The sequence below is a fragment of the Bufo bufo genome, chromosome 6 (assembly GCF_905171765.1).
Source record: "Bufo bufo chromosome 6, aBufBuf1.1, whole genome shotgun sequence".
In the NCBI taxonomy this organism is placed as follows: Eukaryota; Metazoa; Chordata; class Amphibia; order Anura; family Bufonidae; genus Bufo; species Bufo bufo.
The window spans coordinates 336,038,599-336,057,456 of record NC_053394.1 but is presented as its reverse complement, the minus strand read 5'-3'; the positions used below and the strand labels follow the sequence as shown (position 1 = coordinate 336,057,456).

Sequence of the window (18,858 nt, the reverse complement as noted above, 5' to 3'; positions counted from 1 at the left end):
TACCCCCGGGGCAACATCTAACCTTGAAAGTCTATGGAATTCTGTAAGAACCCGACTCCACAGAATTTCTCTCATCCCCAACCAGCGAATCACTGCCACCTCTCTCGGAAAACCCAGTTGCCTTCCATCCGGCCTAACTGCTGCCTGCAACGCTCCCCAGAACATGTACGAGTGTCCCATGATCCACAGCAGGCACGCCGAACCACCTGCAGGAAACACAAAATACAACATATTAACAAGGACGTCCCTTTCCTTCCACCCGACCCTAACAAAACTCCATTCCCCCACTTATAATAACGCAGGCTTAACATAGGACCGGAACAAGATAGACTCTCATCGCCCAATGCGACGAATTACGTCATCCCCCAACCCCCTCCTAGCGGCTTCCGTGGCTGCGCCAATCCGGAAAGTGTGACCCCAAACAGCGAGGGGTCTCTATCCTACCCTGCCAAACAAGCCCGTAGCACTGCTAAAAACTGGAAACGTGAAAGAAAAGACCCATCCTCATGTACCAACTGGGGCCCATCACTCCCAACCGTGCCCCCCTAAATTCTTTAAGACACCGAACTGGGCACATGACTGATCCCACTACCTGGTATAAAACAACCCGACAACCCCAACCCAACTGATCCGTTTTAGACCTCCTAATACAAAATTCCACCCTGTCAGCAAATAACTCCACATCCTCTCTCTGAAGGCCACCCACACGACCCTTACTCAGACTTACCAATTCCCCAATGCGCAATGCCCCAAAAAAGGGCAAAGAAAAAGCAAATTTAAACAACCTAACCTCCCCAACCGACACACAAACCTAACCCAACTGCTCCAACATGTCTACTAACAGCGTGAAGGAAATAGGCCTCCACTTATCCTTCCTGTGAGACTGCCTCCTCCAACACTTTAATGCCTGCAACACCCAAAATGATTTTAACACATCCGGTTTAGCCCGACACTTACAACCAAAAGTCACTCCCGCCATAAACTTCCCCATTCTGGACACCGACCACCCCTCCTCTCTGCAATGCCCCACCAACAACAACAACAACAACAACAAAACCCCATCTTCTAAACCGTGCCTCTGAAAACGTTGACACCATTCCTCTCAAAACCCTTATGCCTTATCATATGCTGCCCAGGTCCCTGCCCACAAGGATCCCCTCACCAACTCTCCAACCGACCAATTGGCAGATTCCACAGCTCCTGGGGAAAGCTCGCTCCCTGCTCGTCTGCCTCCGGTGCCAACAACTGAAACCAGTCCCACTGAAAACGAGACAATGCATCCGCAATTGAGTTACTTACCCCGGGCACGGTTTGCTACTATCCAAGCATTCAGTGATAGACAACCCAAAACCAAATGCTGAAGCAAGCACACAACCAGCGGAGATGAAGCCGAAATGCGATTAATAGCCTCCACCACCCCCAAGTTGTCACAATGGAATCACACCTTCCTATTTTGGAAAAATTCCCCCCAAATGGACACCGCCATCCACAACAATGGGAAAAAGCTCTAGCAACCCTAAATTCTTCACCCAGCCTTCTTCCCTCCATCTCAGCGGCCACTCCGCTACACACCACCGACCTTGTAAAAACGCCCCAAAACCGTGCCCACTCGCCGCATCAGTAAACAAGTCCAGCTCTGCTGCCAACACTCCATCCGCCATCCATAACGACCGCCCATTATACCCTTCCAAAAAGAAAGCCCACACCTTTAAATCATCCCGCAGTTCCCGATTAAGCCGCACAAAATGATGAGGAGCCTGAACACCCGCTGTCGCCCAGGCCAATTTCCTACCAAAAATCCGCCCCATAGGCATAATACGACACGCAAAATTCAGCTTACCCAACAAAGACTGCAACTCACGTAACCGCATCTTTTTACGCCCATCCGCTGCCGACACCTCACGCCAAAGATCATCCAACTTGTCCTCAGGCAACCTTCACTCCATCGCCCCAGTATCTATGACAATAAACAAAGAAACTCAGCACCGTCGTAGGTCCTTTTGTATTTTCCCGCACCAAGGGAACCCCAAAAAGTTCCGACATGGCTTCAAAAGAATGCAACATCACGGAGCATCCATTCAAACTTGGCGGCCCAATAAACAAAAAATCATCCAAATAATGGATAATCGAACCCCAACCCAACTACTCACGCGCCACCCATTCCAAAAATCTGCTCAATGTCTCAAAATAAGCGCACAACACTAAACAGCCCATAGGCAAACATCGATCAACAAAAAAAAACCTGTCCCAAAAACAACCCAGCAAATGCTGACAATCCGGGTGCACCGGTAAGAGACGAAAAGCCGCCTCAATATCCACCTTAGCCAACAACGCTCCCCGCCCATAAGACCAAACCCAACGAACCGCCTCATTGAACGATGTATACACCACCGAACACAACTCCGGCGCAATCCCGTCGTTAACCAAACCCCCTTTTAGAAATGAAAGGTGATGGATAAGGCAAAATGTATTAGGCTCCCTCTTTGGCACAACCCCCAATGGTGACACCCGCAGATCCTGCATTGGCAGGTCCCGAAGAGCCCTGCCATGCGCCCTAACTCCACCTCTTTTCGGAATTTCTCAGTCACCACCCCTTGACGCTCCATTGCGGACTTCAAATTTTTTCTCCCTTGCCAAAACTCGCCTTCAACTAACGGAATCCAAAAACCCTCCCTAAAACACAACAACACAACAACAAAAACACCGCCGCCTCCACATTAGGGTACCTATTCAGAAAGGGCACCATCTCTGTTACCCGAATTGGCGTCCGCCCTTTTTCCATACCCATCGCCCCCCACCTTTTCCTTTACGACCTTTGAAGCGCCGCTGCGCTCCGTGATTCCCCCCACATGAGGAACACTACTTAAATTTGCACTTATCCCCATACCGGCATCCACCCTCATTAAACTGGAACATAATCCCTTTTGCAATACCGCAGAGCGCTCCAATTGCCCAGAACCCCGGCGTCCCCTGGAAAGGACTGCCCGTCCTGACTGGAGCCATCACCCGCATCCACAAAACTATATCCTTATGATCCCACCAGATGCTAGACCTAGCTGCTTTTCGTTGCCGGAATTGCTCATCATACCGCAACCACCCAAGCCCCCCATATACCCTATACGCCTCCCCTATCGTGTCCAGATAACAGAAAAGCGCTGAACAATTCTCCGGCGCCTTCTCCCCAATGACACTGGCCAGGATCACAAACGCCTGGATCAAGTTGGAAAACGTCAGAGGGATCAAGCGGTACTGCCGCCTATCCTAGTCTTCCTTCTTTTTATCATCCTTCCTCTCCTTAAACCTTTCAAGCGGGAGCAATGAAAAAATGTCCACGTATTCTCCCTTCCACGTATTCTCCGGGCCGAATCCGAAAGCTCTGATGTAGTGGTGGCCGGTGGGTGGAGCTGAGCAGGGCGGCTGGCCGGCCTCCGTGGGTGCGGCACTGCTCCCTCCGACCACCTGGTGTCGCTGTGAGCGGCAGCCCGTTATCCTTCTGGCCCAGCCTGGCTGGCTGTCCTGTGTGTGGCCACCCCTCTCTTCCTGCAAGTGGCCTCAGGCTCCCGCCGCCTCACCTCCAGATTCAATATGCCGGGCCCAGGCCGCAGACCGGAAGCAGAGCCCGACCCGATGTAAACAGCCCTGAGAGGACTTGAGGAGCCGCAAATACTGGGGGTAAGAAGGGGCCAGGCTGTGCCCACATGTGACTGTGCAGGCTGTCAGGGTTATGTAGTGTATATTATTTGCATACAGTCTTATAAATTATAAGACTGTATGTACACTAATATACACTACATAACCCTGACAGCCTGCACAGTCACATGTGGGCACAGCCCTGGCATCCAATACATATCATAGAAAGCTATACTGTGCATTATAAGCTATACAGCACAGTATAGCACTCTGTGACATGTATTGGATGCCAGGGCTGTGCCCACATGTGACTGTGCAGGCTGTCAGGGTTATGTAGTGTATATTATTAGTGTACATACAGTCTCCAGTTTACAGAAATCTCCAGGAGTGACATCAGCTGGGCAGATCAGCTTCTAGGATCTGGGCTCCATGGGCCCTCTGTAGCCCTCACATGCTTCTTTATGCATCACAGCAAGGAGATGATTGGGGCAGTTGACAGCAGGGCTCTGGCTGGAGGTAGCACTTTGTGAAAGGTTGTCACACAGGTTGTCAGGGGCTGGGAGTGGAGAACATCTTGGTGTGTAACCTGGTGTCACTGTGCTGTACAAAGGATCTGCTGGACATGGTGCCTCCACAGAGGGCAGGGAATCAGATTGACTGAGGAGGGCTTGTACTTTGGAGAAGAATATGTGGCTTCATGTGACAGAGCAGATGAATCGCACAGAAGAGTGTGTGGATGAGGATACGTCGTGTCACCAGGAGCTCTGCCCCTGACATCTCCAAGTGACAGACACTGCTGGATTCCCCTGGCACTCCTCAGTCAATCTGATTCCCTGCCCTCTGTGGAGGCACCATGTCCTGCAGATCCTTTGTACAGCACAGTGACACCAGGTTACACACCAAGATGTTCTCCACTCCCAGCCCCTGACAACCTGTGTGACAACCTTTCACAAAGTGCTACCTCCAGCCAGAGCCCTGCTGTCAACTGCCCCAATCATCTCCTTGCTGTGATGCATAAAGAAGCATGTGAGGGCTACAGAGTGCCCATGGAGCCCAGATCCTAGAAGCTGATCTGCCCAGCTGATGTCACTCCTGGAGAGTCCCTTGCTGCTCTCTGTACAGGAGGGGACAGTGATCACACAGCTCTCTGCATCCAGCAGGCTGCTCAGCCTCCACACAGGCAGCTCCCAGCAGTCTACTGTGCCTTCATACATAGAAGCCTGGAGGTCACTTCCAGGCAGCTGAAACTCCATGCATGATGGTCAGAGTGGCTGTGAGAAGCTTGGAGCCCACCACCTCCAGGCAGCTGCACTTCAACAACTTTTCCAGGAGAATCCAGCAACTCTGTGACAGCAGGAAGGGGTTGCCAGTCACTCACTTGTCCCTGTGCAGCCTGCAGCTCCAGTCCTTCTCCTGGTGCTGCTGCTGACATACATTCAAGGGGGACAGAAGGGGAAGGGGGGTGGGGAAGAGGGGGGGTAAGGAAGAGGGGGGGAAGGGGGGTGAGGAAGAGGGGGAAGGCCAGGTACTTACAGGAGGACTATATCTGAGTATAAATTAAAGGGGTTGTTCGGGTTCAGAGCTGAACCTGGACATACCTCCATTTTCACCAAGGCAGATCCCCCTAAATCGCGCAGGGCAAAGGCATTTTTTGAAGATCTGGTGACGTACCGGGGCTCTCCATGGGGCTGCCAGGAAGGCCAGTGACGTCACCGTCACTGATGGCCAGGATTTAGCGCTGCCCTAGCCAGTAAAACGGTAATATGAACAATGGGGTTCTACAAAAGAGCTATCGTGGGGCAAAGTTCATATTCGTGTTTACACACGTGTTTTAAAATGAATGCTTTCCTCTTTTATAAACAAGTAAATAATGACGCAACGCTGTGGGGCTGGTATGCAACTTTTTCCAGGGCTGGTTTTTATCCCCAGTCCGGTCCTGCTCACCCCACCTGCCGAACCTGCTCCTGCATCCCCGCCGGCTGAATCGGATGAGGGACCCTGCCGACAAACATGGACGCACAGACAGCTGAGCTTGAGGGCCCCCTCATAGGCTGGGCCAGGGCCCCCTCTTACCGGCGACAGGGGGAGTGTCACGGCTGTATGTGGGCAACAATAGTAATACACAGTACAGAGCTACTGACTGGACCCAGAACTAGGGAGGATAACGGGTGACCCCTGTCCGACCCTCAACGCTCTCCCTATTCTGCTAAAGCACATGCCCGGATCCAAATGGCGGAAAGAGGCATGCCCACGTGCCTAAGACTAATGACCACTGTAACCCCTACAATAGTGGAAGGGGCACGGCCACCAGTGCCCTACTCAGTATATGGAGGGAACCGTGGCCACCTCAGATCCAGTCAGAAAATAAACAGGAACACAACAATGTCTGCACACTTAGCTGACGGTGTTGCAGCCGCAGAGAAGATGGATCCAAGGACAGGCTGGCAATATCCGGAGTGCTAGCTGCAGCAGAACACAGGTCCAGTGAACTGATAGCTACAAGTGAAGAAACTAAAGCCAGAGCTACAACTGAAGTGAGAACTATAATCCACATCCTATCATAGGAGGAGGGGTGATATAAAGAGAGGAAAATCAAACACATGAAGGACAGCTGTGGTGAAAGAAACCAAAAGTAAACAGAGTAGTGAGAACTCCTCCCAGCTCTAGTAGTGACATCATCACAGGGGTGGAGAAACAGAGCTGTGAGAACGTCCCAAAGCTCTGGTAGTGACAGTACCCCCCCCTCTACGGGTGGACTCCGGACACCCAGGACCCACCTTCTCAGGATGAGCCCTATGAAATGCCCTGATGAGGCGAGTGGCTTTAATGTCCGACACCGGAACCCACATCCTCTCCTCAGGACCATACCCCTTCCAATGAACGAGGTACTGAAGAAAACCGCGGACCATGCGAGAGTCCACAATTCTGGAAACCTCAAACTCCAGATTGCCATCAACCAAAATCGGAGGAGGAGGCAAAGAGGAGGGTACCGTGGGCTGGACATATGGTTTTAAGAGAGATCTGTGAAATACATTATGTATCTTCCAAACCCGTGGAAGATCAAGACGGAAGGCAACAGGATTGATGACTGACAAGATTTTATAAGGCCCAATAAACTTGGGACCCAATTTCCAGGAGGGAACCTTTAACTTAATGTTTCTAGTAGACAACCACACCAGATCACCCACATTCAGGTCCGGACCAGGCACACGTCTCTTATCAGCCACACGCTTATACCTCTCACTCATCTTTTTAAGATTACCCTGAATCTTTTGCCAAATGGTAGACAAAGACGAGGAAAATCTCTCCTCCTCAGGTAAACCAGAAAGAGCCCCTCCCGAGAATGTCCCAAACTGTGGATGGAACCCATATGCACCAAAGAATGGTGACTTATCAGAAGATTCCTGACGACGGTTGTTCAGAGCAAACTCAGCAAGAGGGAGAAATGAACACCAATCCTCCTGGTTCTCTGAAACAAAACAGCGCAAATATGTCTCCAGATTCTGATTGAGGCGCTCAGTCTGACCATTCGACTGCGGATGAAAAGCAGAAGAGAAGGACAGCCGAACCCCCAGGCGAGAACAGAAAGCCTTCCAGAACCTGGACACAAACTGCGTGCCTCTATCGGAAACAATATCAGAGGGAATGCCGTGCAATTTAACAATATGGTCGACAAAAGCTTGCGCCAACGTTTTAGCATTAGGTAAACCAGGGAAAGGTACGAAATGAGCCATCTTGCTAAAACGGTCCACCACCACCAGGATCACCGACTTCCCCGAGGAACGAGGAAGATCCGTGATAAAGTCCATGGACAGGTGTGTCCAAGGACGGGAAGGAATGGGTAACGGGAGAAGGGAACCTGAAGGCCGTGAACGAGGGACCTTAGCGCGAGCGCACGTCTCACAAGCAGCCACAAAACCCTCCACCGACTTACGAAGAGCCGGCCACCAAAATCTCCGAGCAATGAGATCCACCGTGGCTCTACTCCCGGGGTGACCAGCAAGAACCGTATCATGATGCTCCTTAAAGAGTTTGTGACGTAGCTCAGGAGGCACGAACAACTTCCCAGAAGGACAACGGGCAGGTGTCTCAGTCTGGGCAGCCTGGACCTCGGCCTCCAAATCGGAATATAGAGCAGAAACAACTACCCCCTCCGCCAAAATGGGACCCGGGTCCTCAGAGTTTCCTCCTCCCGGAAAACAGCGAGAGAGAGCATCAGCCTTCACATTTTTTATCCCAGGTCGGAATGTAACAACAAAATTGAATCTGGAGAAGAACAGAGACCATCTGGCCTGTCTCGGATTCATACGCCTGGCCGACTCCAAGTATGCCAGATTCTTATGGTCGGTAAAAACGGTGATAGGGTGCCTGGCCCCCTCCAACCAATGGCGCCATTCCTCGAAAGCCAACTTGATGGCCAACAACTCCCTATCGCCCACATCATAGTTTCTCTCTGCCGGGGAGAGTTTTTTAGAGAAAAAGGCACAGGGTCGCCACTTGGCAGGGGAAGGGCCCTGGGACAAAACCGCACCCACACCCACCTCGGAAGCATCCACCTCAACAATAAAAGGTAAGGAAACATCGGGATGCACCAAGACGGGAGCAGACGCAAAATTCTCTTTAATCTTAGAAAAGGCTGCAAGCGCCTCCTCCGACCAAGAGGAAAAATCCGCCCCCTTTTTTGTCATGTCAGTGAGGGGTTTGACAACAGAGGAATAATTCAAAATGAACTTTCTGTAATAGTTCGCAAAACCCAGAAAGCGCATCAATGCCTTCTGATTCTCAGGAAGCTCCCACTCAAGTACAGCACGGACCTTCTCGGGATCCATGCGAAAACCAGAAGCAGAGAGGAGAAAACCCAGAAATTGAATCTCCGATACCATAAAAAGACATTTCTCCAGCTTGGCGTACAATTTATTTTCCCGCAGAATCTGCAGAACCTGAAAAAGATGATCCTGATGGGTCTGAACATCAGGGGAAAAAATCAAAATATCATCAAGATACACCAATACAAATTTCCCCATTAAATGATAGAAAATACTATTAACAAAATGCTGAAAGACGGCCGGAGCATTCATCAGGCCGAAAGGCATAACGAGATTCTCGAAATGCCCGTCAGGGGTATTAAAGGCCGTTTTCCATTCATCCCCCTCTCTGACCCTGACCAGGTTGTACGCGCCTCTCAAATCCAATTTGGAAAACACCTTGGCCCCAACAATTTGATTGAAGAGGTCCGGGATCAGAGGAAGGGGATAGGGATCGCGAATCGTGATACGGTTCAGCTCCCTAAAATCTAGGCAAGGTCTCAGAGAGCCATCTTTCTTTTTAACAAAAAAAAAACCCGCGGCCACAGGTGACTTTGAGGGACGAATATGCCCCTTTTCGAGACTCTCGGAGATGTAAGTTCGCATAGCGATTCTTTCCGGTTGTGAGAGATTGTAGAGGCGTGCTTTTGGCAGCTTGGCGCCGGGAATGAGGTTAATGGGACAGTCAAACTCCCGGTGAGGAGGTAGCTCCTGAACACCGCTCTCGGAAAACACGTCCGAGAAATCAGAGAGAAATGATGGCACCGTTTTAGTAGACACCTCTGCAAAAGTCGCTGTGAGACAATTCTCTCTACAAAAGTCACTCCACTCATTTATTTGCCTTCCTTGCCAATCAATAGTGGGGTTATGTCTAGTGAGCCAGGGTAACCCCAAAACTAGAGGAGACGGCAATCCGTTAAGGACAAAACAAGATATATCCTCCACATGAGTGTCACCTACAGCTAGCCGGATATTGTGAACAATGCCTTTCAGAGATCTCTGTGAGAGTGGAGCAGAGTCAATAGCAAAAACAGGTATATCTTTATCTAATGTGCAAACCTGAAAACCATGCATGGCTACAAATTGAGTGTCAATAAGATTGACGGCCGCTCCACTATCGACAAAAATCTCACAAGAAATGACTTTGCTCTCTAGCGCCACCCTGGCAGACAGGAGAAAACGGGAACTGCAGGTCAGAGGAAAAGCATCAAATCCTACATCAACTTTGCCCAAAGTAGCAGATGAAGCAGAACTTGATGATTTACCTTTTGAGATTTTTCTCTTATTATCGCTCTTAGTACGGTTCAAGAATCTCCTAGATGGACAAACATTTGCCAAATGACCTATGCCCCCACAACAAAAACAGACCATACTCTGAGGACTAAATCCTCTTTTATCAGGGGCAAGTCGAGCTAGCTGCATGGGCTCCTCCTCAGAGGGGAGCGAGACAGGATGAGGCCCCTGCACACTGAATGAGTCCGCACCACTTCCCCTAGACTGACAATGGCTGGACAGAGAGGTCTCGTTTCTTTCTCTTAGACGCCTGTCAAGGCGTACCGCCAATGACATGGCAGACTCTAAGGACGTTGGTCTCTCATGGAAAGCAAACGCATCTTTTAATCTCTCCGAGAGACCATGACAGAACTGACTCCGGAGTGCAGCATCATTCCAACCCGAATCAGCTGCCCATCTCCGAAATTCAGAACAAAAAAGCTCCGCAGACCGTTTGTTCTGGCATAAAACACGTAGGTTAGATTCGGCCAGAGCAACACGATCCGGGTCATCATAAATCTGCCCCAGGGCCACAAAAAATCCCTCCACGGATCGAAGGGAGGGATCCCCTGATGGCAGCGAAAAAGCCCAAGTCTGAGCATTACCCCTGAGCAGGGAGATGACAATCCTCACCCTCTGCTCTTGATTACCAGAAGAGTGAGGACACAAGCAAAAATGGAGTTTGCATGACTCTCTGAAACGAACAAAATTCTCACTGCCCCCGGAGAACGTCTCCGGAAGTGAGACCTTTGGCTCGCAACAGACTCCATGAGCCGGAGCAGGGCCCAATGCTTGAAGCTGAGTCATAGATTGACGGAGATCCGCTACTTCCAAAGAAAGACCCTGCATGCGGTCAACCAGGCCAGAAAGCGGATCCATGTCAAAAAAGGACGGTTTTGGTGGATTATAATGTCACGGCTGTATGTGGGCAACAATAGTAATACACAGTACAGAGCTACTGACTGGACCCAGAACTAGGGAGGATAACGGGTGACCCCTGTCCGACCCTCAACGCTCTCCCTATTCTGCTAAAGCACATGCCCGGATCCAAATGGCGGAAAGAGGCATGCCCACGTGCCTAAGACTAATGACCACTGTAACCCCTACAATAGTGGAAGGGGCACGGCCACCAGTGCCCTACTCAGTATATGGAGGGAACCGTGGCCACCTCAGATCCAGTCAGAAAATAAACAGGAACACAACAATGTCTGCACACTTAGCTGACGGTGTTGCAGCCGCAGAGAAGATGGATCCAAGGACAGGCTGGCAATATCCGGAGTGCTAGCTGCAGCAGAACACAGGTCCAGTGAACTGATAGCTACAAGTGAAGAAACTAAAGCCAGAGCTACAACTGAAGTGAGAACTATAATCCACATCCTATCATAGGAGGAGGGGTGATATAAAGAGAGGAAAATCAAACACATGAAGGACAGCTGTGGTGAAAGAAACCAAAAGTAAACAGAGTAGTGAGAACTCCTCCCAGCTCTAGTAGTGACATCATCACAGGGGTGGAGAAACAGAGCTGTGAGAACGTCCCAAAGCTCTGGTAGTGACAGGGAGATGAGCGCTTCCATTGTGGAAGCGCTCATCTCTATTCATCCTTAGGATGGCGATACAGATGGATGCTGCGGTGGGGCAGGGGAGAGGTGTCTCCCTTCCCCAGTCGTCTCATAGGCTATGTGCACTAGGCCTGCAACCTATCAGAGGCCGGCGCAGGCGGCATAATGACATCATCGCGCTGTCTGAGCTGTACAGCGCGGGACACTGGCCGGAAGAGGCCTGCATCGCATCGCTGAAAGCAGCAAGGAAGTAAGAAATAAGTACAGTTGCAAGAAAAAGTATGTGAACCCTTTGGAATGATATGGATTTCTGCACAAATTGGTCATAAAATGTGACCTGATCTTCATCTAAGTCACAACAATAGACAATCACAGCCTGCTTAAACTAATAACACACAAAGAATTAAATGTTACCAATACCATGTTTTTATTGAACACACCATGTAAACATTCACAGTGCAGGTGGAAAAAGTAAGTGAACCCTTGGATTTAATAACTGGATGAACCTCGTTTGGCAGCAATAACTTCAACCAAACGTTTCCTGTAGTTGCAGATCAGAAGTGCACAACGGTTAGGAGTAATTCTTGACCATTCCTCTTTACAGAACTGTTTTTCAGTTCAGCAATATTCTTGGGATGTCTGGTGTGAATCGCTTTCTTGAGGTCATGCCAAAGCATCTCAATCGGGTCTCTGACTGGGCCACTCCAGAAGGCGTATTTTCTTCTGTTTAAGCCATTCTGTTGTTGATTTACTTCTATGCTTTGGCTCGTTGTCTTGTTACAACACCTATCTTCTGTTGAGCTTCAGCTGGTGGACAGATGGCCTTAAGTTCTCCTGCAAAATGTCTTGATAAACTTGGGAATTCATTTTTCCTTCGATGATAGCAAGCCGTCCAGGCCCTGACGCAGCAAAGCAGCCGCAAACCATGATGCCCCCACTACCATACTTCACAGTTGGGATGAGGTTTTGATGTTGGTGCTCTGTGCCTCTTTTTCTCCACACATAGTGTTGTGTGTTTTCTTCCAAACAACTTAACTTTGGTTTCATCTGTCCACAGAATATTTTGCCAATACTGCTGTGGAACATCCAGGTGCTCTTGTGCAAACTGTAAACGTGCAGCAATGTTTTTTTGGACAGCAGTGGCTTCCTCTGTGGTATCCTCCCATGAAATCCATTCTTGTTTAGTGTTTTACGTATCGTAGATTCGCTAACAGGGATGTTAGCATATGCCAGAGACTTTTGTAAGTCTTTAGCTGACACTCTAGAATTCTTCTTCACCTCTCTGAGTAGTCTGCACTGTGCTCTTGCAGTCATATTTACAGGACGGCCACTCCTAGAGATAGTAGCAGCAGTGCTGAACTTTCTCCATTTATAGACAATTTGTCTTAACGTGGACTGATGAACAGCAAGGCGTTTGGAGATACTTTTATAACCCTTTCCAGCTTTATGCAAGTCAACAATTCTTAATCGTAGGTCTTCTGAGAGCTCTTTTATGCGAGGCATCATTCACATCAGGCAATGCTTCATGTGAAAAGCAAACCCAGAACTGGTGTGTGTTTTTTATAGGGCAGGGCAGCTGTAATCAACACCTCCAATCTCATCTCATTGATTGGACTCCAGTTGGCTGACACCTCACTCCAATTAGCTCTTGGAGATGTCATTAGTATAGGGGTTTACATACTTTTTCCACCTGCATTGTGAATGTTTACATGGTGTGTTCAATAAAAACATGGTAACATTTCAATTTGTGTGTGTTATTAGTTTAAGCAGACTGTGATTGTCTATTGTTGTGACTTAGATGAAGATCCGATCACATTTTATGACCAATTTATGCAGAAATCCATATCATTCCAAAGGGTTCACATACTTTTTCTTGCAACTGTATATTCGTTTATGGGGGCCCTATTTTAAATACTGACACACATGGGGGGTCACCATGGAGGGGGGAGTACTATTGGGGCCCTATTTTATATACTGGCACACATGGGGGCACTATGGAGGGGAAGGAGCACTATGGGGGGCCCTATTTTAGTTCCCCCCATGTGTGATAGTAACTATGGAGGGGGAGGAGCACTATGGGGAGCCCTATCTTATAAACTGGCACACATGGGGGGCACTATGAAGGAGAAGGAGAAATATGGGGCTCTATCTTATATACTGGTACACATGGGGGGCACTATATATGGGAAAGAACCCTATGGGGGTCCTATCTTATATACTGGCAGACATGGGGGGCACTATGAAAGGGGAGGAGCACTATGGGGACCCTATCTCATATGCTGGCACACATGGGGGCCACTATGGAGAATGGGGGAAAAGGAGCACTATTGGGGTCATTATATAGGGGCATTATACTGGCACACATTATGGGGGCATTTTATACTGGCACATTGTCAGTCACTATAGGGACAAGGGGAGGTGCACTTTTGGTGCATGATATAGGATTATTTTATACTGGCGCAAATTATAGGGCACTATGGGGACTTAACTGGGGGCACTAAGAGTTTTTTGGGCACACAGTAGGGGGCATTGGCTCTACAGGGGGCACTAAGAGGAGGTATTTTTTATACTGCCACACAACAGGGCACTTTTATGTACTGGCGCACATTATAAGGGGGCATTTTTCTACTGTTACACAAAGAGTTCTAAAGAGAATTATTACTACCAGAGGCATTATGGTGGGCTTTATTACAGTTGAGGGACTATGAGGAACTTGAATACTAGTATGAGCACTATAGGAGCATTATTACTTCTGGGAAACAGTGGGGACATTATTACTATAGGGGCACTATTACTACTACGTGTTCTCTGGTAGATAATTATTTCTATTGGTGGGATTTTGGGGAGCACTGTTACTTTGGTGGGCACCCTGGCATGGTATCAGCTTAGCACAATTATTTTTGGGGAACATTATCTTTACACTATTAGTGTCAGGGACACTGTTTCCTGGGCACAGTTATTTTTTAGGACACTGTGTGCCAATAATTATTGAAGGGGACTATCTGTGTGTAACTTGTATATGGAGCACAGCACGCACAATATTAGAGGGGTGTTAATTAGGTAGGAGGATGATGGAAAACTAGAAAACTAAGGCCCCTTTCACACGGGCGAGTTTTCCGCGTGAGTGCAATGCGTGAAGTGAACGCATTGCACCTGCACTGAATCCGGACCCATTCATTTCTATGGGGCTGTGCACATGAGCGGTGATTTTCACTCCATTCGCAAAAAATACGGATGAAGTCCATGTGCATTCCGTATTTTGCGGAACGGAACAGCTGGCCCCTATTAGAACATTACTATCCTTGTCCGTTGTGCGGACAATAATAGGACAAGTTCTATATTTTAGCATAACATAAATAAGGAAACTGAATGCACACCATTGAAATGAATGGTTCCGTATACGGTCCACAAAAAAATAAAAATTGAACGGACACTTATCGAAAATACGTTTGTGTGCAATAGCCTTTACTGTTAGGTTACATGCTTGAAGCTTCATTAAAAACAACAACCACAGACCAAGCTCATTTGCTAGTTGCAAACATGGGTTATTGGAGGAGATTTCCAGTTTTCCATTTCTGCAGGGTGGTGAAAGTGACAACATCTGCAACATAAAAAAAAACACAACTCTTCCAATATATATTAAGATCTTACCTAAGTCTGCTGTCATGCGGGTTTGACACCATACAGCGGTCGAACCCCCGAGCAGCTGCAGCGATACTGCCAGGAGCTGTGTATTGCTGTTGAAAGAAGTGGTAAGTCTTTAACAAGCTGCAAGGAGTTACCACTTCTTTAATTAGTGATCTACAATATAAACCTTTGAAGCCAGTGATTGGCTGTAGCGGTCACGTGTTGTTGCCCTGTTGTCAGAAATGGAAATGTGCTATAGTCAGCAGACATTGACCTGTGCTATAATTTTTGGCAATTTCTTTAGTAAGAAATAGTAAATAAGTTGCTTCTACTTCTGAAATGTGGCTAGAGGAGAGAACATTTCAAGCTATTGTGAAAACTGCAAATATTTATCTGTTTAATGTCACCAAACTGGCACAGATCATTTCATAAATCCCCCCCTTAGCTTTAACCCTTGCGTAATGAAGAATAAAAAAATCTGTCATGTAACGAATATACAAGTGCTTGACTCTTTTCAGATACAATAGTGTCCATATAATGTATCCATCACACGATCAAAAGTTTTCCCTTTCATCCTCCATGACGGCATACCATGAGATGACCCGCCTCCAACCAGGTAGGGACAGGAAATATAAAATAGACCCTCATCAAGCATATCCTCAGTGTCTTCCTGTCCCTCCAGGTGGGAGATGGGTTAACTTAACACTCATGGCATTTGCTGTGGGTCCACTTCTGTGTAGGCAGGCAGAGGTGGGGAAAAGTCGAGGATGCCTTATTGCACATGAGGGGGCAGGCAGCACCAACGTCCTATATTGGAGTTTTATTGGTGCTGGAAAGTGTAAGTAAGTATCCTGCTCCTTACCTCCTTGCTTGCGCTGGCTTGGAGGGGCCATGTGCTGACCGGACACTTACTTAGTTCCTCCGGTCTCAGAAAGACGCTCCTCATCACAGCGCTTCCTCTGGTGCTTAGTGATGACGTTACAGGAAGTGCCGATGTGTTCCACATGCGTTCCACGGGGACTTCCGGTTTGCGTGACAGCCGTAAGGGGCGGAGCTTAATTTGGCACGGCAGATCAAGACGGAGGTCGTCCACTGATCTGAGGTCTGCAGGTAAGGAGAGATTTAAAAAGAGGGATGCAGAGCAACAATATGTCGGATATAGCGACAGGACAGATGGAGACTTCTGGGGGTGCAGCTGCAGTAAGTCACATCCAGGGGGGGGGGAAGCTATGGAATTATACTACCTTACTAATGTCTTCCTCCCTTATCGTGTATCTCTCTCTCTCTCTCCCTCTCTTTCCTGTATGCCTGTAGAGTGAAAAAGATGGGGTTAAAAAAACAAAATCCTCTCTTAATACTAAAAAGTGTGTGAGTTGTTTGACAAAACTGTCAGAAGGGTCCAAAAAACTCTGTAAAACTTGCACAGCTAACATGGCCAGAGATTTAGTTCCATCCATTAGAGATGAACTAAGGGATGTGATTAGAGAGGAGATGCGGTCAGTTTTTGCGGAACAGTCCACATCTAACCTTAACCAGACAATACATAAAACTAAGTCGTGGGGTAAAAGTTACGAATCTTTTTCCTCAAACCCAGATCAAGATTCAGACTCAGACAGTGATGATTCCCATGATTCTTCAGGCTCAGACACATCATTTAAAAGCTTTCTATTCTCTTCAGAAGATACAAACGAGTTAATAAAAGCAATTTGGATGACTATGGATCTGTCCGATGAAAAAATTCATAGGTCGGTTCAAGACGAAAAGTACAGGGGTCTCGAGCACAGGAAAAAACGGTTCTTCCCAGTACATAAAAATATGTTAGAAATGATTAAAATAGAATGTAAATCTCCTGAAAGGAAATTTTTTTATTTCCAGAACCATGAGACGTAGATTTCCCTTTAATGATGAGGATGAAACTCTGTTAACCTCTTGCCCTAAAGTCGATGTTTCCCTTTCAAAATTAGTTAAGGGATCCAATTCTCTTCCCTTTGAAGATATGGGATCATTAAAAGATCCTATGGACAAGAAAGTAGATTCCACGCTAAAAAGTCTGAGAGGCTGCTACGGCCATATTTAAACCTAATTTAGCTGCTACTTCAGTTTCACGGTCTCTAAAAAAGTGGTTACAGCAGTTAGAAGTCCTACTTAAGGAAGGGAGACCTTATGATACCCTAGAGGATTCCTTTCCCCTTTTATTAAAAGCGGTAGACTTCCTATCTGATGCAACAGCGGAGTCAGTTAGGATAGCCGCCAGAACTTCTAGTCTATCAGTAGTAGCAAGGAGGGCTCTATGGTTAAAATCCTGGACGGGGGATGTTGCATCTAAAATAAAATTATGTAATTTGCCCTTTCATGGCAGTTTGATGTTCGGCAGGATTTGGAAACTATATTAGGAAAAGCAACGGATTCAAAAAAATCCTTTCCAAAAGAAACAAACAAAAGAAAATTTCCTTTTTCTAAGACAAAGAAAAGGGGTCCAATTCAGTCTAAAAGAACAGATAGAGGAGGACAGTGGTCAAAAGGGAAAAATCCAAATATGGAAAGGAACAGAGGTTTCATGTTCACCCCCAAAAATACGGAAGCTTCTAAACAATGACGCCAAGATTTAAGTGGGGGAAAGGCTACAATTTTTTCTAGAAAACTCGGAAAATATCACCCAAAATACATGGGTGCTAAACATCATAGCAGAAGGTCTAGATATTTCATTCCGTTTTCTTCCCCCAGAAAAAAATTTCAGGGTAACACCCATCCAAAAGACATCCCTCCTTCAGGAATCTCTCGAGGAGGGTGTCCGGAATCTTCTGTCTCAAAGAGCCATTATTCCAGTACCCTATTCTCAACAAGAGAAGGGATACTACTCAACAGTGTTTTTGGTGAGAAAACCCAGTGGGAAGTTTCGGTTGATCCTAAATCTAAAAAAATTGAACAAATTCATAAAATACGAAAGGTTCAAGATGGAAACCCTAAGGTCAACCATAAACTTATTGAAAAAAGGGTATTTCTTAGTATCCATAGATCTAAGAGACGCATATTACCATGTACCAATATGCAAAGAAGACCAGAGGTATCTGCGGTTTGCAGTATTTCTGGGGAAAAGGTTGTGTTCGGGATCACCTCCGCGCCGAGAGTGTTCACGAAGGTGATGACAGAGGTCGTGGCACATTTAAGAAGAAGAAATATCTTAATAATACCCTATTTAGACGACCTTCTTGTGGTAGGGAACTCAGAGAAAGATCTAGAGTTAAATATATCAAAAACATGTCATGGATCATAAACTGGGAAAAGTCAAAACTCTCCCCTTCACGAAGACTCATTTTTTTAGGCGTATGTCTAGACTCCATACTTCAAAAGACGTTTCTCCCGGCCGAGAAAGTATCAGAAACAATAAAAAGAGTATCAAGATTCACAGAAATGGAAAGTTGTTCAGTCAGGGAAAGCATGAGACTGTTAGGCTCCCTAACATCGTGCATCCCTGCAGTGAAATGGGCCCAATTCCACACTCGAACTCTGCAACAGTGGTTACTCGGATGTTGGAACAGAAGGCAAGAGGCCTTAGATCAAATAATTTCTATTCCTCCTTGGGTAAAAAACTCCCTCCAGTGGTGGTTAAACCCGGACCACCTAAGAGAAGGAGTAGATTGGTTTCCCGATCAGATTTAAACAATCACCACCGACGCAAGTCTGTGGGGGTGGGGAGCTTACTGCTCCTTCCATAGCTGCCAAGGACGGTGGTCCATGGATCAGATGAGTCAATCCTCAAACCAGAGGGAACTCTGGGCAGTTTGGGAAGCATTAAAAGCTCTGTCTCAGGAGATAATAGGGAAGGATATACAAATAAGATCCGACAATACAACGGTAGTAGCCTACCTAAATCATCAGGGAGGAACAAGGAGCAAGAGTCTGGGCCAATTGGCAGAGAAAATTTTCTCGTGAGCAGAAAATCACGTAAATTCCCTATCAGCAGT

The 18,858-nt window shown here is 47.4% G+C and overlaps 1 protein-coding gene across 1 annotated transcript in view; it reads right to left on the bottom strand.

The window, feature by feature from the left end:
• Positions 1–14,999, bottom strand: part of LOC121005208 (agouti-signaling protein-like) — a 112,155-nt gene extending 97,156 nt beyond the window's left edge. Inside the window, exon 1 of the mRNA XM_040437803.1 lies at positions 14,918–14,999. Coding sequence (XP_040293737.1) covers positions 14,918–14,933 — 16 coding nt within the window. The 5' untranslated portion in view covers positions 14,934–14,999. The remainder of the gene's footprint in view (positions 1–14,917) is intronic.
• Positions 15,000–18,858: the final 3,859 nt, after the last annotated feature.